Consider the following 23,370-nt stretch of genomic DNA (forward strand, 5'->3'; position numbering starts at 1 on the left):
GCAGCACTGTATTGTCTAACTAATGCACAGCCTTCACTGGCTGCCAACCCTGAAAGCCCTAGTTCTTCATTGTTTGCTAATACTGCTCCACACGCCATCAGTTTGTCTGTCAGTCCATCCATCCATCCACTTACTCAATGTATATCCAATTCACAAAGCTTTGCTCCATGAGTAGGAATAGGTGAAGAGGAAGTCTCACAATCCCACTAAGAGATCTGTTTATATCCACTCAGTAAGTCAATACAGTTGTCATTAATGTCTACAAATCTCATATCCCATCCTTTCATAACCCAATGAATAGCACCTCATGCTCTCTGACCCCTGCTGTGTAATACTCTGAAAAGCTGAATGAATGGCTTATTGAGTTGCACCTAGAAAAGGTTGTGCAGATCACATATTCCAATACTTGCATCCCCTTGTTCTTGCATCCTCTTATTCTTCAAGGTTGGTAAGTTGAGCACCATTAAACTGGATCTGAATATTTTCATAGCGCTGAGAAATTAAATTACTAAACTATATAAATACATGTTATTTGCTGCTCAACTATGCTGTTGTGAAGCAAGAGCTACCTACCCTTTCCCCTTGTAAGTCCCTGGTAAGTTGCGGTTGCAGGGCGTCCAACAAGCTCTTCGGAGTGAGAGATTAGACCATCTCTCATTGCCTGGCATCCATTCAGCACAACGGCCGGCTTCTGCCCCAGCCACACAGTGAAAACATTCCCATAGGTCTTCGCAAGCTGGAGGTAGAAAGTAATCATGCAGCGATTTAACAGAACAGAAAGCAAGTACTAACCTGGCCAATAAATATATGATCTCTTGGGGGAAGGTAACTACTATCCATTTCAGACTGTGGGCAGCCTGTACAAGGCATGTTAGCTAAGTGCTACTTATGTTACTTAATGTACAGGATTGGCTTCTTCGTTTTGGCGGAGGATCGTCGCCCCACTGCTGAAATGCAGCAGTCAAAGGAAAAATAACATGAATATAAAACTATTTAATTGTCATTTCATCTTTATTTCCAGCTTGCTGATTTGAGTGCAGGGGGGGGGCAGGCCACCTGTCACACAGAAGGGGGAGTGGAGTGGTAGGCACCAAAAGTGGTTTGGCTAGGCCTCCACAGTCAGCCAAACCAACATGCGCATTAGGATACCTCCAGACTGTTCCTTCGAGATATCCTAGTTCTCAGGGGCACAGGCTACCCGACCATGCTGGAGCATAAAACCGGCCCATTCCACCCAAATCCAGTGCTACTCTCATGCTGGGAGAAGCGCTGGATTGGGTGGGGTCTGGGAGCCTGTGTCCATGGGAATTGTAGTGCAGGGACGGGTATAGAGGAGCAGAGCGGCACCTCTACGGTCAAAAGTGAAGAAAAATAAAATGGATTAAAATGGATTACACTGGTGAAATTGTATTATTCCAAGATACAAATGTGCATACAGATGTGCAACCCGCTGACCTGCGAACCTAGCAGGCCACCTTTTGATTGAATTATGCCCTGTTGCAAAAAGGAATGGCGCACTAAAATGGGTGCATGCACGCCAAACAATGAAAAAGGACGATAAAACTAATCGTAATAGAGAATAAAAGGGTGTGCTTTGGAATATTGTTCATAATATTGTACAATAACCCACAGCTTCTCATCAGACATATACCTTTTTTTGTCATGTCATAGCTTTGATGTAGAATGCTCAATTCCAATGCTTCGCAAGATCATGAGGGAACTTGAATGTTGGACAACTTCAGACACCCTTTCCAGAGGGGGTTGACTACCCCCTTAGTGCTGTTTAGTTTAGCAGTGGATGAAGGGTTAACATATGGCAATACCTTACTGTAGAGGGCATCCAAGCAACACAAGAGAAGTTACTACTCTCCAACTAGAAATCGTGGTCAGGAGTCTATAATGTACTTTGGACTTTCAGACATGGCCCAGAGATCATACCACTACCAACACAGAAAATGCCACTAAAGTCATCAAAAATCACATAACCTAATCTAGCATAATAAAGCACACAAAAGGTGATAGGAGGAATTCTTGCAATGTGTCTAAGCGCTGGCAGTTGCACAGGACAGCATCCCAACCCATCGTGGTTTTACTCACCATGCCATCTCAGTTTGGACTCTGGCATATGCATATGCATTCCTCATTCCTATTGGTTGGTTTTACGATTATCTATAACGTGCCCCTATACCTTTCTAATCCTAGATAGGCTAAATAAATGTTCAATGGTGAAGAAATAGGCCCAGAAAGTAAATTGACTAACTATTTACTGATAATCTTTATTACTCCTGCAGATATCACAATATTCAATTACTTAGCCCTTTTTCTTCAGGGCTCTTTTGGGTACTCTCTGAGTTGGTTGGGTTGGTATTTAGAGCTTAGAGCTTAAAAACTCAATGGATGAAGAGAGGAATATATTATGGCTCTTTTGCCGAGCAATTCCTATACCTCAACACCCACTAGCTCTGCAGGAGCAGGAGAGAAAACCAGGGAAATGTGTGACTTGTTCTGGACAGGGGAGCTGTAGAACTCTATGTGGAATCCCCGTACTGTCTGAATGACCCAAGCGTTTATGGCAAGGGTCATCCAATTGTGGATGAATGTTTGACGTTTGCCCCAATGCCTGGTGGGGAAAAGACTGACCATTCACCTTGGTTGACTCCACTCTCCTTATGGATCAAAGTCCCTGGTGCCTCGACGTCTTCCGCTATATCTAGGATGTGCATCAGGGGACCTGATTTGCCGGAAACTTGTCCTGGAAAGCTCGCCAGGATGATTGATCCCCTTCTTGGGATCATGCACCTATTTTCTGAAGAATGCAGCCATTCGTTCATCACTGTCAAGTGTTACCGTCACCTTGTCCTACAGGGAGCGGCATGGGCACTCTGCCCGCCCGCAGTTGCACAGGTCTTTATCCAGTGGCTTACAAAGCCTCCAAGCAACAAAAGGTGTGACTTTCCCTGTGGGTGCCCATTCTAAGGAGTGTGGGTGTACCAAACTCTCCAGATCTAGCTTGCCTTGGATAGGCTGGGGAGTTTTGTTCACCAGCACATCTTGGTCATTATGGGGGATGGACGCAATGGCCATCTGTTAGACCTGGCATCCTTGGTGTGCTTTCCCCTGACTTTTTGCCTCTACCTCCTGTGTTTTTGATGCTATGCTGTATTTAGTTTTTTCTGGCTTAGATACTTTGGGCACTTTGCCACTGCTGATCAGTGACAAAGTGAAAGTGCTCCCTGTGTAAATTGTGAATATGATTGGTTCTACCTGATAGGCATATTTGACTTACTAGCCGGTCCCTAGTAAAGTGCACTAAGTGTGCCAGGGCTGGTACATCAAATGCTACTAGTGAGCCTGCAGCACTGATTGTGCCACCCACTTGAGTAGCTCCATAGAGATGTCTCAGGCCTGCCATTGCAGTGCCTGCGCACAGTTTGCTAACTTGATTTGGCAAGTGCACCCCCGTATCAGGGCCTACCCTTCCATTTCCTTACACCTAGGACACCCCTATGGAAGGCCCAAGAAACTCCCTTGGGCAGGTTACAGTGTATGTGAAAGGTAGGACATGTACTGGTGTGTGCACCATGTCCTAATGGTGAAATATTGCCAATTTCATTTTTCACTTTTGAAAGGCTATCTTGCCCATAGGACAGAATGGGGAATGCTGTGTAACATTGTACCTGCATATCTTTCCATAGGAGTGAGATTGAAAATTGGAGTCTGGTATAACTGAACCTCGGAATTTAATATCACACCTTTTAGTAAGGATGTTGTTTAAATTCTGTGTTCGAAAAAAAGCCCTTTTGAAAGTGGCTATTTTCTTGTTCAACCTTTCTGTGTGCCTCTGCCTGGTTGTGGATTAACTGTCTGGCTTTGGAGTGACAAGAGCTGGGGTGGCTCCAGGAGTCTGGGTGAGTCAGCCTGAGCTAAATATGCCAACCTGCATTTGGAGTGGTGGGAGGAGCAGTATCTGTCCCTGACTAGGGCTAAGCCTGCCTTCCGTAAAAAAGACTGGCTCCACCTCCGGCGGTGCATCTGAAGACCCTGGCCCACATACACAAAGGAAGAAGTTGTGCACTGGCAGAGTGCACCCAGAACTGGTTTAGACTGGGTCCAAAACCCCTGACACATAGAGAACAAAGACTTGGGGGTAAAAAAAATGTGAGCTGAAACCTCTGTAATTTAGACTACTTCATGATCAAGAAGAACCTATTGCAAAAGAAGACAGCTGAAGAGACTGGGGAGAAGTACTGCCCTTGCTGTGTGTCTGGGGCTGGCCTGCAGGTTGCTGTTCTGATAAGAAGAGGGCAAGGGACTTTGCTGTGTGCTGTGTGTCCCCTGCTTGAAAAAGAGGACTTTGCTGTGTGCTGTGTCCTGAAGTGAAACGTCTCCAAGGGCCTGAGGAGAGCTGGCCTCCTGTTGAGGGAACATATCAAAGGTTGCTTCTGAGAAGCTGTAAGCGTGTGTCTGCATACAGCTGGTGACTTCATGTGCCACGCTTTTTGCCAACACCAATGCTGTGACTGCACTCAGCCCTGCTGGGACCGTGGCCTTTGTAAAACCAGCATGATCACTGCAGTAGTACTTGGGGTGTGTCACTCCCACCGGCACGAGTCAACTCAGATCGCTATCGAGAGGAAGGGAGCAGCACCGATGTGTGCGTGTGACAGAGCGCCGTCCTGCCTCCATTGAGCCCATCGCAAAGCCTGCCATGTTTATTTGGAAGCTACGTGCCCGAGTTTGCTGACGCTGTAAGGGAAAGCCACACTAGCACCCACACCGCTGTGAGGCATTGCCTAGCAACCAGTACTCTCCTGTTCTGTTCTATTCCAGCTGGTGGAACCGTCGGATGTACGACGTTACAACGCATACTTTTACTCCGCATACCATTACAATGCGGTATTCACAACGCATACCATTACAATGCATAGCGCTTTGGGGTGCTGGATAGTGGTAAGTATAATTTACTATTCTAACTCCAGTCCCCGTGGACCCTAGGGAAGGTGTTGGATAGTAAATTAAACTTACCTCTTATCCTAGAGCGCCCCCCAGCGCAATGCGTTGTAATGGTATGCGTTGTAATGCCTGCGTTGTAGTGGTAGTGCGTTGTAAAAAATGCGTTGTAACAGGTGCATACCGGAACGGTCCAGCAGGACGTCGTCAGAGAGGACGCGAGAAAATCAACCCCCCAGGTAACATTCATAGTTTAATCTGAACGGCTACGAGTGGCGCTGCCTGGGGCAGGTTGTGGGTCTGCAGGGGGCTGTTCCTGCTATCAGAGCTCCTCTCCTAGGGAGATCAACAACCTGAGGGATAGGCGGGACCTGGGGCCATATCTCCACTATTACTTCCCATCGAGTAAACATCTGGGGCAGGCTGTCAATGCCCTTCATGACAGAGTCAGTTTAAGAATTAGCAGAGTGGTTCTCTTTGTTTTAAGAAAAAGAAGGGCACCGCGCTTCGGTGTCAAGTGACCTGGGAAAATAATGATACGTTCACCATGGAAAATACAGTCTCTGCACATGTCTTATTTTAGTTTTGAGACTGTTTTTGATCCCTTGTCATTGGCCTAAATGAATACTGTAACTACCAGCTGGTTTTTGATAATACTTGCAGAATACAGAATTTACAAGTTGGTTTTAAACCAGAACCTTCCAAAGAACATTTGAAAGAAAAGCTTAATTGTGCATGTTGGAGTTTCGTTATCTTGGTCTTGCATAACTTAGATAAAAATACTTTATTTTTCTAAAACCTGTGTGGTGTCCATTTGTGGTGTTTCACTGTGTTACTGTGAGTGTTGGTACAAATACTTTACACATTGCCTTGGGGATAAGCCTGTCTGCTCGTGCCAAGCTACCAAGGGGGTGAGCAGGGGTTATCTACATTGTGTTTCCCCTTAACCCTAACTAGAAGCAAGGGTCCCTATTTGGTCAAAGGTACCTACCTATGCCAACTAGAGACCCCTTTTTCTAACACCCTCACCCCAGCTCATGCTCAGTATCAGAGTCTGAGGGGGAATCAAACCCCTATGGCGCGTGGTGGGACAGGAGGAGAAATAGGACCTATTGGTTGCAACCCCCAGGTTCAGTTGAGTCTAAGGGCAGAGTTTGAGCATTGTCCATAAACACCTGCTTCAATCTATCAAAAGCATCAAGGTCAATGCTGGACAGAGGACCCCTCTTACATTTGCCATGCAGTGCTGATAGGGTGAGCTTTCCCAGAGGTAAAAGGTTTAAGCCCAGGGGTCTTTCCTCCAAAGGGAGGGGTCTGAAACAATGTTCTGCATATTGTAGAAACGTCCTCCTCAGGGTAGGCCCCGCCTGTAGGACTGCTTAAGACATGGAGGCATCCACAACCTCACAGACAAGTTCATCAATGGGGATGTATGTCAAAATATCCTCCTCCTGGTAAGTCTCCTCCACATCACTCATTGTTGGGGAATAGTTATCTATACCTAGGCAATAGGGCAGTCAATTGTATAAAGAGTGGGACCACCATCCAGTCAATGAGAGGTGAATAAGTCGGGTTTTCACAAGACAGTTTTGCAGCCCAGGAGGCCGATGACAGAGTTGTTAAACCCTGCAGGACACCACAAACTCCTTCTAATCAATGGGGTAATGGACATTGCTGGGTGGTGTACCAATAAACACTGTGATCAAGTGTGCTAAGTCCTAACAATACAGAACCTTCCTGAGTGCTTGGGGCACTACAAGGACAGGCTGAAAGCCCGGCCAGTGGCGCTGATGATTTCAGGAAATTAAGGTGCGTGCCAGCATGGGGCACTGAGATGCGCTAGATAGAATGCAGCTTCCTCTAGTGGCCGGTGGGCCAAAATGCATTGCCCCAGGCTCTGAAAGAAAAATCACACACAACTGCCGCAATGGAGCAACAAGCATTCCCACAGCCATGCAATACTGGCAAAGACAAACAGTGTACAAAAACCATCAAACTCACAGTTCAACATATAATCAGTCAGACACATAATGCCACTGATAGAGCGCTTACAGCACTCTAAATTGTATGAGTGCACTATACTCATGGTTTAAACGCACTCACATGTATTTTCATAATTTCCAGTGTTTCACGATTATTAAGATGCATTCATTCGAGTTACATTCGCATTGAAAAGTATGGGCCAATTCACAGAACTAACTTAAGACAAAATCCTAAGCTTACTACTTTTGGTCTTCAGAGAAGTTAGGATTTTGTCTTAAATCTGTCTTAAGACAGACTTAAGACAGACTTAAGACAGACTTAAGTTAGGATTTTGTCTTAAGTCTGTCTTAAGTCTGTCTTAAGACAAACTTAAGACAAAATCCTAACTTCTGTGAATACCAAAAGTAGTAAGTTTAGGACTTTGTCTTAAGTTAGTTCTGTGAATCGGGCCCTCTGTGTGCACATTTAAGTAGGACTTTGTATGTATTAAAGAAACCTATAATTCCTGTATGTATAATTCGCAGGATGAAATAATATTCATGTAATGTAATTCTTGTCTAGTTTAAGTTGCCTGAGTTGTAGGCCCAAACTGCAAGTTGTTTTGAGTTTTGTTTCTCCTTAGATTGCTCAAGATTTATAATTAAATTAATCTACCTATTCATGAATTTGAAGAGATTCAATTTGACCACCCAATTGTTGGGGGACACCGAATTAAATAAAACAAATGGCTATTCTTTAAAATAGGCAATTATTAACCCTGAACCATTAACTAGGAAAGTGATATTGAACTGTGAATCCACTATCGAGATTTGTTTGAGCGACACTATGTCTGATACGGATATTGTCCTTTGCTTTAATGACATCACTAAGGAGGTCAAGTACTTACTTACGGCCCAGTATCATAACAAGTTGATTACCCCTGGCTGGTTCGACAAGAAATGAACTAATGACCATTCCACCTTAAAAAAAGAATTGCATAGGCAGCCTAGATCCCCAACAAAAATTAGAGCAGAATATAGAGGGGTGATAAAAGCGAGAAAACTAATACTACGAAATGAGGCTGGGGTGGCTCTTCATTGCGCAGCCCAGTTAAAAGACTGCACTGTGTATATATATATATATATATATATATATATATATATATATATATATATATATATATATATATATATATATATATATATATATATATATATATATATATATATATATATATATATAGTTGCCCTATCTCTCTCTAAACTAGCAAAATGTGTTATACACAAGGGAAGACTTCCCTTAAGGATAAGACCCCTCACTCACCCGAGGGTGACATGCTTCATCATATGGGTCCTCCTTACCAGTGTGGAAAACCTAGTCACCACTGGGAGCTACTACTTCGAGAGTTTAAGGAAGGAGCTCAGAGATGTTTTAAATTGGTAGGGAGTAGGATAGTAATCCCATATGTGTGATGATGGGTTATAGTGAGGTTTGCAGCGCTGTGTGAAAAAGGAATGAAAATGTGAATTAAAACTGCCTAGATAGAATCACCAAATAGTTTTATTAATGTGTTCTACCTGACAGGATTAAAATGTAACAGCACAGTGGTATGGATATAGAACCACTGTTACTTAGAGGTCAACATGTTTCAGCCTGTTGATCAACCTGTGTATCAGCGGCTTTCTTCAGGACCAGATATTAACATTGCTGCTGCAAATAAGTGATAAATAATACATTTTAATACACCACCAGTATTCCTGCTCTTTTCTTTGGATTGTCAGGTCATACACAGGGTTTCTGTGGATGAAACACAAGAAACAGGACGCAGGGGAGGTTATAGAAAAGAGAAGAGAAAGCAACCAAACAATCAGTTAATCACATGAGAACTTGTGCATTGTGCTTTGTCACTTTGTCACATTTGTAAAATTGCTTATTTAACTATTCATAAGCGGAAAGGACTTACCCTCCATTGTAGGATAGCCCAGCCTCACCTCTACCTGACAGGCTGCTCAGGAGGGAGGCCCCGCTCTGCGGGAAAAAACACAAAAAGGTGCAGAAATAATTAATGCTTCCTACATCATTTATGTTGTGAATATCCTTAATTTTATGTTAAACAGAGGATCAAAGGCACGTCTAGGTGTAGCAGGAATCAAAAAGACCTCAAGTACACTCAAGGCATAAATTAAGATTGGGTCAGTACGAGACTAGTATTCTAAAAGTTTAAATTGTGGAGCATTTTCTTTTAACTGCAAACACAAGGGCAGTCAGAAAACAAATGTTGTTTAAACAAGAAAAAGGAGTGTAAACAGCATAGACTAAATGAAGTCAAGGTAATCCTTTGCTAAACAGAGGTTCCCTAACTCGAAGCTTACCTGTCCATCGGTACCTCGTCGCGAAAGTGAGCTTGCCCCGGGAGGTACCGAACGGCAGGTCTGTTCGTGTATATGTACTGGCGGTTTAATTGTTCGCCGCTGTGCAAGGCAGGGGGGTCCTTACAATTTTAGAGGGCGTTTAGGTCGCCTGTAGTTCTTTATGTCTCACGCATGCGTCGGCAATCAGCATTACTTTCCCGCTCATGCCCGTGCTCGTTGTATGAAGGAGACACTACATTGCGCGTTCAAGCACTGTTAATCTTTCGTTGTTAATGCGCAAAAGGGTGAACTGTTCCTGTAAGCCAGTAAATCTATACTACTATTATAAAGGAAGAACTTTGAGGCTTTGAGGCGGGTAAACTCGGGAACCACAGCGCCAATCTACACACCCAATACATCTTTGTAATCCTCAGGGTGTGCAGATGGACATAGGCTATATAAAGTAAAAAAATACATTATATTTTAAAAAAATTGCATTAAAAAAATAGTCCCTGAGAAGTAGCGCCGGCCGCGACCTGCGTGCTCACGTCAGGAGCGCGAGGAGGAGCAGCGGACATGGCAAGGGGGAGGAGCGGTGACGAGCAGTCGGTAAGGAGCAGCGGACCGGGCGGACAAGGCGCGGAGGAGGCACGGTGACGAGTGGCCGGTGAGGAGCAGCGGACCGGCGTGAAGAGAGGTGAGCGGCGGAGCGGTGAACTGAGGAGCGCCGAAGAACAGAGGTGAGAGGCGGAGCGGTGAACTGAGAAGCGGCGGCTGAGGTAAGGCTCCTGGGGACAATGTCGGGGCAGGCGGGGGACTCAGAGCGCCTCAACACGGACAATGTCGGGGCAGGCGGGGTCGCGGCAGGCGGGGGACGGGGACTTACGCACATTCTGTTGACAGACTGTGGTAGAGGCCTTTGCATAGTGGTAAGTCTGTCACCCAAGCTGGGCTGCGTTGATAGGTTCACAGGATTTCGAAAATCAAACACCGGAACATTACATAAACAAGGAAGTAAGACTGCAATTTATCATTGATCAGTGGGCAGAGAATGACTTAACCAAAAGTGATCAGCATCATAGAAAACACTAATAGTGAGACACTAAAAGGAATTAAATGCAACGTTTATGTCGGGGCAGGCGGGGGACTCAGACCGCCTCAACACGGACAATGTCGGGGTAGGCGGGGGTCGGGGCAGGCGGGGGACGGGGACTTACGCACATTCTGTTGACAGACCGTGGCAGAGGCCTTTGCATAGTGGTAAGTCTGTCACCCAAGCTGGGCTGCGTTGATAGGTTCACCGGATTTCGAAAATCAAACACTGGAACATTGCATAAACAAGGAAGTAAGACTGCAATTTATCATCAAACAGTGGGCACAAAATGACTTAACCAAAAGTGATCAGCATCATAGAAAACACTAACAGTGAGTCACTAAAAGTAATTGAATTTAACGTTTACACACAGTTTCCTCTGTTTTATACGGCCATAATTGTGTACTTTTCAGCATTTCACAAGGTAAGGCTCCGGGGGACAATGTTGGGGCAGGCGGGGGTCGGGGAAGCCTGATTGCTCCAGGACAACGTCCGGACGGGCTGCTAGTTTTATATAAATATGCCTATCTTGCTTAGAGTGTTACGAGACCATTTAGTGGTGTAGACACTATGCATTGGTGTTTACAATTATCTTATTCTTAAATCCCATATCGGCTATGACAATAATGCAAGGACGTTTTCTAAAAATCAAAACTACACGAATATTAAAGTGTAGATACTTGTCCTCAAGGATGTTTGTTATGAGTATATATAGGTGATAATGACATGTAACTAAACCTGTTGACTAGGTTCTTCCAGGTCAAAGGTGTACTGTGCTTAAGGTTATATCACGTATTCTTCTGAGTGAAAGATTGCAGACATTCTCCTCATTCTGCTCCTCTCAGTAGCTACATTATTTACTTGTCCGTAATAATAATACTGTCCAGATATCATGTTTTATTACGGACATATGAGAATAATGTATTAAATTAAATTAAGATCCAGGGTATTTCATCATTTAGACCTCTTGTGTCTGTTCTCAATTTATATACCCACTGTTGTTCTTTACGGAATAGAAGCTTTGAAGGATCTATTAAGTGTGGTGGTATCCAAGGTTTTTCTAAGACCACCCACTTTAAATCTGCTTCAGTATGGCCTGTGTCTAGAAAGTGGTTGATCAGTTTCGTTGACCGTTTCCCACACCTAATTGTGCTCTTGTGTTCTTGGATGCTGATTTTAATTTTTCTAGTGGCCATTCCCACATAGCGAAGCTGACATGGACACCAGATCAAATAAATCAGACACTCACTGTTACAATTAGTATGTTTCTCGATCTTCCAAGGGCGGAAGTGCCGATGTCGATCTCTAACGTTTTTTCTGTTTGTGGGCAAACTGTACAGGTCCCGCAGGGAAAATGGCCTACCACTGGAGGCATGTTCCATAATGTGGTCTGAGCCCCACTATTTTTCAATCTTTGTGGGCGGGTATGGACTAATTTGTCTCGCAGATTGGCACTCCGTTTATATGCGAACAGGGGTCGTGGAAGCTCATTATTCGCTAAAGTCAAGATAGGCCAGTGCTTAATAATGTTTTTTTTAACAGAGTTTGAGAAGCTGGAAAAGGTGTTCACGAACGTTATTCTTTGGTTTGCTTCTTTATTTGTTCTTTGTTCTAATAGTGATTCTCTGTTGTTATTGGCCGCTCTTTTTTTAGAATTACGAATTATACGGTCCGGATATTTCTTCACTTTTAGATCTTTTGTTAATTCCTTTGCATGTTCTTTATATTGTTCCAATTCTGTACAATTTCGTCTTATACGTAAAAACTGACCGAACAGTAAGCTTTCACAAAGAGCTCGTGGGTGGTAGCTCTGGAATGACAATAAGGAATTACACAAGGTTGGCTTTCTGTATAATTCTGTTATTAATTCTCCATTCCTCGGTTGGATCAACAGATCCAAAAATGGAAGCTTGGTTTTGGAGAATTCTAAGGTGAAGCATAAGAAGTCATCTTGATTGTTTAGCCATTCATGAAACATTTTCAAAGTTTTTTCATCTCCTCGCCAGATGAAAAAAATGTAATCTATGTACTTTTTCCAGGTACGTAGATGATTGAAAAATGGGTTACTTGCTGTTAGTATTGTCTCTTGTTCGATTTTATGGACATATAAATTAGCCAAGCTGGGGGCACAAATGCTGCCCATACAAGTATCTGATATTTGGAGGTACAATTGGTCCTCAAATCTGAAAAAGTTTTCTTTGAGCACCATCCTTGCGCAAAACATCACAAAATCAATGGGTGTGATACTCTCCCAGATTAGGTTTTCCAGCATTCCTCTAATAGTGGCTAATGTCTCTTCTTGGGGAATACACGTGTAGAGAGATTCCACATCGAAGGATACTAGCCAGTCATTTTCTGTATCGAACGGAAGTTGTTGAATATCCGTTTGAAGATGCTTGGTATCTTGGATCAAAGTTGGCATCTGCGACACCATCGGTCGATGAAAAACATCAACGAAGCTAGAAAGAGGCTCTAGTAATGAGCCGATCCATGAAATAACCGGTCTTCCTGGTGGGGGTCTTGTGGGTTTATGTATTTTTGGTAATACATAAAAGTAGGGTACTATTGGTGTAGTGGCTACCAAATATTGTGCTTCATGGTCCATAATCCACTTCTTATCTTTAGCTTCTTCCACTTTCTTACTGATCTCATTCTTCAGACGTGATGTGGGGTCTTGTTGTAACCTTAGGTATGATTTGGGATCACTTAATTGTCGTAGACATTCATCTCTATATGTTTCTGTATTTAGAAGCACCACTGCTCCCCCTTTATCAGCAGGTTTTATTATTATCTCTGAGTTGTTAGCCAGATTTCGTAAGGATGTCTTCTCAGTTCTTGTGAGGTTTTGAAACTGGCTCGGATTATTACTCGAGATTTTTTCAAAGTCATAGAGTACTGCTTCCTCAAAAGCAATAATACATGCCGGGACCAGATGTGTAGGAGGATTAAAAGTAGATTCAGGACGTAGTCCTGTGTTGGTAGGGCTTATATCTCCTGGATCTTTATCTTTGAAAAATGCATTGAGGTGGATCTTTCTGAACAAAGACGCCAATTCTTGACGTGTTTTGAAGGCATCTCATTTGAAGGTCGGCACATATCCAAGCCCTTTTTCCAGGACTTTGAACTCCAATTCAGTAGGAACATAGGAACTAAGATTGACTAATATTTGTTTGTGCCGCTCGTTGTCGCCGTTCCCGGAGGTTGAGTCGTCATTGTCGTTGCCATACCTAAGGTTACAACAAGACCCCACATCACGTCCGAAGAATGAGATCAGTAAGAAAGTGGAAGAAGCTAAAGATAAGAAGTGGATTACGGACCATGAAGCACAATACTTGGTAGCCACTACACCAATAGTACCCTACTTTTATGTAAGCCCAGATCCTGGGGGTGACCGGCACCTGCTTCGGCCTTTTAAAAATGCTGCGGAGGTTTCTGCCCCTCTTGTCCGAGGAGCACAGGTGCCGCCAGTGTGGAAGCAGGCAATGGTCATCCCGTTGCTTAAAAAGCCGGGACTTGACCCGAAAGCTCCAGCCAATTATAGGCCAATTTCGCTGCTGCCGGCCCTTGTAAAAATCCTGGAGAAGCACGTTCAGTCGGTGCTCTCCAATTTTCTGGAGTCCCATGAGATCTTACATGACTCCCAGTCGGGCTTCCGTTCAAATCGTAGCACCGAGACCGCGCTCCTTGAGGTTTCTGAAACCATTAAAGGGGTGTTGGATACCGGGGGCAAAGTCATGCTGGTGTTGTTGGATTTGTCGGCGGCTTTTGACACCGTCCCCCATGAGGGCCTGCTCGCAAGACTCTTTGAAATTGGTCTGCGGGGGACGGTGCTCAGATGGTTTTCATCTTTTTTAGCCGGCCGCCGGCAAACGATCTGGACATCATCTGACACCGCTGTAATGCCGCCTTTGGGAGTCGGGGTCCCTCAGGGCTCTATACTGAGCCAGACCCTTTTTAACATCTTTATGACCCCTTTGGCGGCAGTGGCGGAGTCATTTGGTGCCCGGATCGTGTCGTATACCGACGACACCCAGCTCCTCTTCTCTTGCGAGAGAGGGGCTGACTTTGACGGGGAGAGTATCCAGAATTGCCTTTGGGCTGTGTTCTCATGGTTCCAACTGAACAGCCTCAAGTGCAATTCTGACAAATCTGAGGTACTCTTCTTCGGGTGCGATACGGAGCCTAGCTGGCAGGCCTGGTGGCCCATCGACATGTTCCCTCCGTCCGGCTCTTCTCCCATGGCTAAAAACTTGGGGGTTAAGATGGACAAGGGGCTGCCGATGAAAGCCCAGATCCTGGGGGTGACCGGCACCTGCTTCGGCCTTTTAAAAATGCTGCGGAGGTTTCTGCCCCTCTTGTCCGAGGAGCACAGGAGGCTGACTGTGCAGGCTCTGATAGGCTCCAGGTTGGATTATGCCAACATTCTTTACCTGGGCCTGCCAGAGTACCTGCTGCAGAGGCTTCAAGTTGCACAGAACGCGGCGGCCAGGGCCATCTTTGGCCTAAGTAGACGCACCAGCGTCTCTCTGGGTTGTTGGTGACGCTACACTGGCTACCCATCCGCAAACGGATCGCCTTTAAGGCTCTGACTTTGGCCTACAAGGCGCTCCATGCTGTGGGAGCAAAACATCTCCAAAAGAGACTGACCTTTTACCACCCGGCTCGCCCGCTGAGGTCGGAATCTCTACTTTTGGCGGCTGTTCCGCGTGTGAAGAGGGCTCGCCTCGGGGGCCGCTCTTTCAGTCTGTTGGCCCCACAGATGTGGAATTCATTACCGCTCCCATTGCGGGGGGCGACTACGCTCCTTGATTTTAGAAGAGGTCTCAAAACCTGGCTGTTTTCCCAATAGGTTTGCTAGTAGTTCCTCTTTTTTGTTCTGTTTGCCTTTTAACCTCTTTTAACTGTGTTGTGTTATTCTGAAATCTGTTCTCCTTACCTAAAGCGCCGGGACACTCTTTTTGAGTAACCGTTGCGCTATACAAAAGAATAAGTAGCATAACATAACATAACATAACATATTACCAAAAATACATAAACCCACAAGACCCCCACCAGGAAGACCGATTATTTCGGGGATCGGCTCATTACTAGAGCCTCTTTCTAGCTTCGTGGATGTTTTTCTTCGGCCGATGGTGTCGCAGATGCCAACTTTTATCCAAGATACCAAGCATCTTCTAACGGATATTCAACAACTTCCGTTCGATACAGAAAATGACTGGCTAGTATCCTTCGACGTGGAATCTCTCTACACCTGTATTCCCCAAGAAGAGACATTAGCCACTATTAGAGGAATGCTGGAAAACCTAACCTGGGAGAGTATCACACCCATTGATTTTGTGATGTTTTGCGCAAGGATGGTGCTCAAAGAAAACTTTTTCAGATTTGAGGACCAATTGTACCTCCAAATATCAGGTACTTGTATGGGCAGCATTTTTGCCCCCAGCTTGGCTAATTTATATGTCCATAAAATCGAACAAGAGACAATACTAACAGCAAGTAACTCGTTTTTCAATCATCTACGTACCTGGAAAAGGTACATAGATGACATTTTTGTCATCTGGCGAGGAGATGAAAAAACTTTGAAAATGTTTCATGAATGGCGCGGGGACACGCCGGGAGGCGCGGGGACACGCCGGGAGGCGTCACTAGCGCGGGGACACGCCGGGAGGCGTCACCAGGCGCTTTATAAACTCCTATAATAATAATAATGGCTAAACAATCAAGATGACTTCTTATGCTTCACCTTAGAATTCTCTAAAACCAAGCTTCCATTTTTGGATCTGTTGATCCAACCGAGGAATGGAGAATTAATAACAGAATTATACAGAAAGCCAACCTCGTGTAATTCCTTATTGTCATTCCAGAACTACCACCCACAAGCTCTTCGTGAAAACTTACCGTTCGGTCAGTTTTTACGTATAAGACGTAATTGTACAGAATTGGAACAATATAAAGAACATGCAAAGGAATTAACAAAAGATCCAAAAGTGAAGAAATATCCGGACCGTATAATTCGTAATTATAAAAAAAGAGCGGCCAATAACAACAGAGAATCACTATTAGAACAAAGAACAAATAAAGAAGCAAACCAAAGAATAACGTTTGTGAACACCTTTTCCAGCTTCTCAAACTCTGTTAAAAAAAGCATTATTAAGCACTGGCCTATCTTGACTTTAGCGAATAATGAGCTTCCACGACCCCTGTTCGCATATAAACGGAGTGCCAATCTGCGAGACAAATTAGTCCATACCCGCCCACAAAGATTGAAAAATAGTGGGGCTCAGACCACATTATGGAACATGCCTCCAGTGATAGGCCATTTCGCCTGCGGGACCTGTACAGTTTGCCCACAAACAGAAAAAACTTTAGAGATCGACATCGGCACTTCCCGCCCTTGGAAGATCGAGAAACATACTAATTGTAACAGCGAGTGTCTGATTCATTTGATCTGGTGTCCATGTAAGCTTCGCTATGTGGGAATGACCACTAGAAAAATTAAAATCCGCATCCAAGAACACAAGAGCACGATTAGGTGTGGGAAACGGTCAACGAAACTGACCAACCACTTTCTAGACACAGGCCATACTGGAACAGATTTAAAGTGGGTGGTCTTAGAAAAACCTTGGATCCCACCACACTTAATAGATCCTTCAAAGCTTCTTTTCCGTAAAGAACAACAGTGGGTATATAAATTGAGAACAGACACAAGAGGTCTAAATGATGAAATAACCTGGATCTTAATTTAATTTAATACATTATTCTCATATGTCCGTAATAAAACATGATATCTGGACAGTATTATTATTACGGACAAGTAAATAATGTAGCTACTGTGAGGGGCAGAATGAGGAGAATCTCTGCAACCTTTCACTCAGAAGAATACGTGATATAACCTTAAGCACAGTACACCTTTGACCTGGAAGAACCTAGTCAACAGGTTTAGTTACATGTCATTATCACCTATATATACTCACAACAAACATCCTTGAGGACAAGTATCTACACTTTAATATTTGTGTAGTTTTGATTTTTGAAAAACGTCCTCGCATTATTGTCATAGCCGATATGGGATTGTCATATGGTTATTACGTTTCCATAGGTTGTGTTAAGTTAGCATGTGCTTGTTAAAAGTTTAAACGCCATCTTTTCTTTCTGCTTCGGTTTGCACACGACACCTAATTGTTATTACAGCTTTTAACCTAGACGAAAGATGTGATTTACTTCAGAATAATATATTATTGTACTGGTATCAGTCGTGCCTGGGACACTTGGTACAACTGTCTGCACACTGAGAGCTGCACACTCTAACACAAGGTTATTGTAGGCCTGATCCTCGCACTACGTTAGTCATAACACAAATAATGTTTGTGCCAACTTTGGGCTTTACGTGAGTTCAAGATACAGTTACAGGGAATTGAAAAACACACTTGATGCTGGACATGCTGAGAGCTGGTAGCTGTTGATGTGATCTCCTACTACTGAGAATTTGAGGTATGGGTTCGCCCAGCTAAAGCCCAAATGAGACCTTCTTAGATATAATATAATATGCTAATTAGGGTGCGCGAAATATAGGTGATACAGAATTCTATAGATTTTGCATCATAATATGTTATCACAGTTTGCTTACTATGGATTAGTGACTATGCTGCTGACTTTGATTTTTATAATATGTATGTTGGTATTATACAAGATACTGCGTTTGAGAATGTTGCATTGAAAAAATAAACATTTCAAACTTACACGTGTTCTCATTGCCTCCCAGTTTCGGTTTGGAATGATAATATAACGAAAGAGTGTTCATGTGTTCCACGATACCTGAGGTATTCTAAGTTCATGTTCTGGATTGTCTAAGACATCGGGAAGTATTCACTGCCGATGAGATACTGTAGCTAGCCTGGTAAGGGGATTTCTGAAACATAGGTGAGTTTTGGGTCACCCTGACTCACCCAGGTTCTAGGTCTCTGAGCACAGTTCTGTGAGAGAACGGAAACCCTGCGACAGGATTTAAGAATAAGATAATTGTAAACACCAATGCATATTGTCTACACCACTAAATGGTCTTGTAACACTCTTAGCAAGATAGGCATATTTATATAATATTTACTGGCTTACAGGAAAAGTTCGCCCTTTTGCGCATTAACAACAAAGGATTAACAGTGCTTGAACGCGCAATGTAGTGTCTCCTTCATACAACGAGCACACGCATGCGCGGGAAAGTAATGCTGATTGCCGACGCATGCGCGAGACATAAAGAACTACAGGCGACCGAACGGCCCGCTAAAATTGTAGGGACCCCCCTGCCTTGCACAGCGGCGAACAATTAAGCTGCCAGTATATATACACAAACAGACCTGCCGTTCGGTACCTCCCGGGGCGAGCTCACTTTTGCAACGAGGTACCGACGGACAGGTAAGCTTCGAGTTAGGGAACCTCTGTTTAGCAAAGGATTACCCTGACTTCATTTAGTCTATGCTGTTTACACTCCTTTTCCTTGTTTAAACAACATTTGTTTTCTGACTGCCCTTGTGTTTGCAGTTAAAAGAAAAGACTCCACAATTTTAACTTTTAGAATACTAGTCTCGTACTGACCCAATCTTAATTTATGACTTGAGTGTACTTGAGGTCTTTTTGATTCCTGCTACACCTAGACGTGCCTTTGATCCTCTGTTTAACATAAAATTAAGGATATTCACAACATAAATGGTGTAGGAAGCATTAATTATTTCTGCACCTTTTTGTGTTTTTTCCCGCAGAGCGGGGCCTCCCTCCTGAGCAGCCTGTCAGGTAGAGGTGAGGCTGGGCTATCCTACAATTGAGGGTAAGTCCTTTCCGCTTATGAATAGTTAAATAAGCAATTTTACAAATGTGACAAAGTGACAAAGCACAATGCACAAGTTCTCATGTGATTAACTGATTGTTTGGTTGCTTCTCTCTTCTCTTTTCTATAACCTCCCCTGCATTCTGTTTCTTGTGTTTCATCCACATATACCCTGTGTATGACCTGACAATTCAAAGATAAGAGCAGGAATACTGGTGGTGTATTAAAATGTATTATTTATCACATATTTGCAGCAGCAATGTTAATATCTGGTCCTGAAGAAAGCCGCTGATACACAGGTTGATCAACAGGCTGAAACATGTTGACCTCTAAGTAACAGTGGTTCTATATCCATACCACTGTGCTGTTACATTTTAATCCTGTCAGGTAGAACACATTAATAAAACTATTTGGTGATTCTATCTAGGCAGTTTTAATTCACATTTTCATTCCTTTTTCACACAGCGCTGCAAACCTCACTATAACCCATCATCACACATATGGGATTACTATCCTACTCCCTACCAATTTAAAACATGTCTGAGTTCCTTCCTTAAATCTCGAAGTAGTAGCTCCCAGTGGTGACTAGGTTTTCCACACTGGTAAGGAGGACCCATATGATGAAGCATGTCACCCTCGGGTGAGTGAGGGGTCTTATCCTTAAGGGATGTTTTCCCTTGTGTATAACACATTTTGCTAGTTTAGAGAGAGATAGGGCAACTATACATATATTGCATACACATGCATGAGACTGTAGGTGTATAATTTTTTTTTTTGAGTCTTTATGAGGGAACATACACCTATAGGTCTATAACCTCTCCCTCCTGACCCCTAATCTACGGTAGTGTTATAAAGTACTTAATTTAGGTGGCAAAGCCCCAAGACCCGATGGGATCCCAGTTGATATATTCAAATTAAATGTTTTTCTTTGGGGGCCAATTTTAACCCAAGTTATTAATGCCAGTATTAAGACAACATTCCCTAAAACCTGGGTGCAATCAATGATCATCCCTATCTTTAAAAAAGGGGATTGTCACGATCCGGGGTGTTACAGACCGATTTCACTCTTGGATTCCACGATCAAAGTGTTAGGGCGGCTCATTTTAGAATGCCTTCAAGACTGGTCAGAAGACACCCAGATTTTGTCAGATTTTCAGTACGGTTTTCGTGCCAGACTCTGTACCATCGAACAGGATCTGAACTTGTCTATTTTGATAGGCAAGTATACACAAGCAAAGAAGGGGAGTCTTTTCCTGGCATTTGTTGACCACACCGTGGCCTTTGATTCAGTTAGGCATCCTAGTTTGTGGGAGGTCCTTGAGAAAGTAGGGGTTGACCCCCAGATTATATATTTTTTAAAACGGCTGTATAATGGAGATACCGCAAGTGTTCAGTACGGTTTGGGGGGTGAATGAACTCAGCAGTTTCCCATTAGGAGAGGGGTTAGGCAAGGCTGTGTGCTGGCCCCTTTTCTTTGTAACCTTTACATTAACGGACTGGGTGATGCTCTACTCTTGAAAGGTAAAGATTTTACCAAGCTGGAGGGCGGTTTATACCCGCCCTTCTTTATGCGGATGATGTTGTGTTAATGGCATGTTCTTAAAACGGCCTCCAGAGAGCTCTGGATGGGTTTGGAGATTTTATGAAGGACTTAGGTTTAAATACTAACATCTCAAAGAAGTTTGTCATGAGATGTAGACAAGGGACCCAACAGACGCGGGAAATGTTTGAAGATGGTGAAAAGTTAGAAACTGCTAGAGATTTTTCCTACTTGGGAGTATTATCTAATCAGCGTGATCTATGGGCACAAACTATTTCCTCAAAAACATGGCTCTCATTAGATCAATAGCAGCTTTGACGAACTTTGCGAAAAAGCTAGGTATGAAACCTCCCGCAGAACTCTAGGAAATATATAAGACCAAATGCGTTAGAATGGTAATTTATAGGGCAGGGGTCTGGGGGTTCACAAATGCTATCCCACTACAAACGGTTGAAAACTCATTTCTTAGCTACATTCTTTCTGTTCCCCCGAGTACCTCCTCCAGGCCCGGACTGGCCGTTGTGGGCACCGGGCAATCCCGCCCGGGTGGGGGCCAGTTTGGGGCCCCTGGGGCCGTTTTTGTTACAGGGCCGTTTTTGCAGCATGGCTGCAAAAACGGCCCTGTAACAAAATCGGCCGAAAACCGGCCCTGGCAGAGAGCGCAGCCGCCCCCCCCCCCCCCCCGGGAGGTGGGGAGGGGGGCCGGCCGAGCACTTTGCCAGGGCCGGTTTTGGTTCCCAGTCCGGCCCTGACCTCCTCATATGTTTGCCATGAGGAGTAGGGCCTCCATTATATTGTTGATCTTATAAAATTCGAACCAATACTCTTGTGGCATAGAGTTTGGGGTGAAGATCAGACCAAGTTCAACAGAGAGATCCTGAAAGATACTTTGAGATTGGAGGGGGCTCTAACGATCCTTTTGATTTGCTTTGTTCATGATTTCATGAACAACCTGGGCCATCCAGAATAATTTTCAAATCGGATCTCATTGTTGGAGATCCCTAGAAAGATTCTGAGTAAAATCTTTGCATCTGTTGGCCGCCAAGTATACGGTGGTCAAGGAGGGGTCCTTGTACTTAGCGTTCATGGACCTCTCCTCGGCCTTCGACTTGGTCAACAGATCCAAGTTATGGGAAATCTTACTAAAGATGGGCATTGAGGAAGACTTGGTGGCGTTTATAGCGTCCTTACACCGGGACCTTTTCGCCGCAGTTAGGGTAACAAAAGAGGGAAGATGTACTACCCGTTTCCATTCGAAGCGGGGAGTCAGGCAGGGCTGCATACTAGCCCCCCTGCTATTTACAATTTACATAAATGATTTAGGAAAGCACCTAGAAGGGGCAGCTACAGACGTGCCGCGTGTAGGAGAAGCTAAGATCCCTGCTCTCCTATACGCGGACGATGCTGTACTCATAGCACGTACAGGGGTGTGCCTCCAAAAGCTTTTAGACGCATTTGGGTCCTTTATGGACCGGCTCGACCTGAGGATTAACGCCACTAAATCTCACACTATGGTCTTAGGCCACCAGGGGAAAAGGGCCAAAGCAAAAACATTTTGTTGCAGAGGTGAGGTAGTGTCGAGAGTGCAGGTCTTCCCATATCTGGGAGTGCTTTTCGATAGTAGGGGGACCTGGGGTCCTCAGATACGAGCTAAAAGTTTAGCGGTTGCAAGAACATCTATGGCTACCCTAGGTTTTGCCAAAAGGTTGGGACATAGACCAATGAAAGCAATCATAAAGGTGTATAATAGTAAATCCCTTCCCGTGGCCCTATATGGTGCACCATTATGGGGCTATGCATGCATAGATAAAATCCAACTAGCGGAGAATAGGTTTTTACGCTCTCTCCTGTCCCTCCCCCAATCTTCCCCGACTTTCTCCATTCATATGGAACTTGGCCTGGATTACGTTCAGGATAAATTGAGACTGGCACCCTTGATATATTGGCTTAAGACTTGGTTAAACCCAGAATTAACGTTAAATCATATGATCATGAGGGATGTGATAAATCTGGAGAATTGTTTTAAGTGCCCATGGTTGGTCTATGTAAAAAAATCCTTCAATGATCTGGGTCGCCCAGATTTATTCACTGTTCCCTCTGGTATAACAAAGCAGGACGTGGACATAATTAAAAAACAGTTTATGACAAGGGAACGTTTGCTCCGAGAAGAATCAGAATTGCAAAAGCCTACAGTACGATTGCATTATCTCTCACTCAATTCCCCTGCAATCGAGCCCTATTTATGTTTTGTCACAAACCCCTTTCATAGATTTTTGTTAACCAAATTTAGGTTTAATCTTATACATTTTTATTTGGGTAAATTTAATTCCTGGATGAAACCAGAGTTAGCACCTCCCTGCACATGTGACAATTTTTCAGTTCAGGACACGTTGCACTTTGTTATGTTTTGTGATTTCTTTTCTGTAGTAAGAAAAAAACACTTGTTACCTGTTTTAAGGGAAGCTGGTTTCCTACAGGTGAGACCAGCCATGCTTTATTTAAAATCCCTGGGAAACATACGCATCACATTTGCCATGGCAAATTTCCTAGTGGCAGCGTCCAGAACAAGAAAATGTATGAACTAGTCAAACCAGTATGCATAATTTTTAATTCTTTTTTAACTATCATGTCAAATTAATTCGATTGCAAAGAAACT

At 43.9% G+C, this 23,370-nt stretch overlaps 1 protein-coding gene across 1 annotated transcript in view; it reads right to left on the bottom strand.

Annotated features, from left to right (window-relative positions):
• LOC147684133 (cytochrome P450 2J4-like) overlaps positions 1 to 23,370 on the bottom strand; it is a 79,086-nt gene that overhangs the window by 50,863 nt on the left and 4,853 nt on the right. The window contains exon 2 of the mRNA XM_086944522.1: positions 574 to 736. Within this exon, the coding sequence (XP_086800648.1) occupies positions 574 to 736 (163 nt within the window). The remainder of the gene's footprint in view (positions 1 to 573; positions 737 to 23,370) is intronic.

The sequence above is a fragment of the Lissotriton vulgaris genome, chromosome 11 (assembly GCF_964263255.1).
Source record: "Lissotriton vulgaris chromosome 11, aLisVul1.2, whole genome shotgun sequence".
In the NCBI taxonomy this organism is placed as follows: Eukaryota; Metazoa; Chordata; class Amphibia; order Caudata; family Salamandridae; genus Lissotriton; species Lissotriton vulgaris.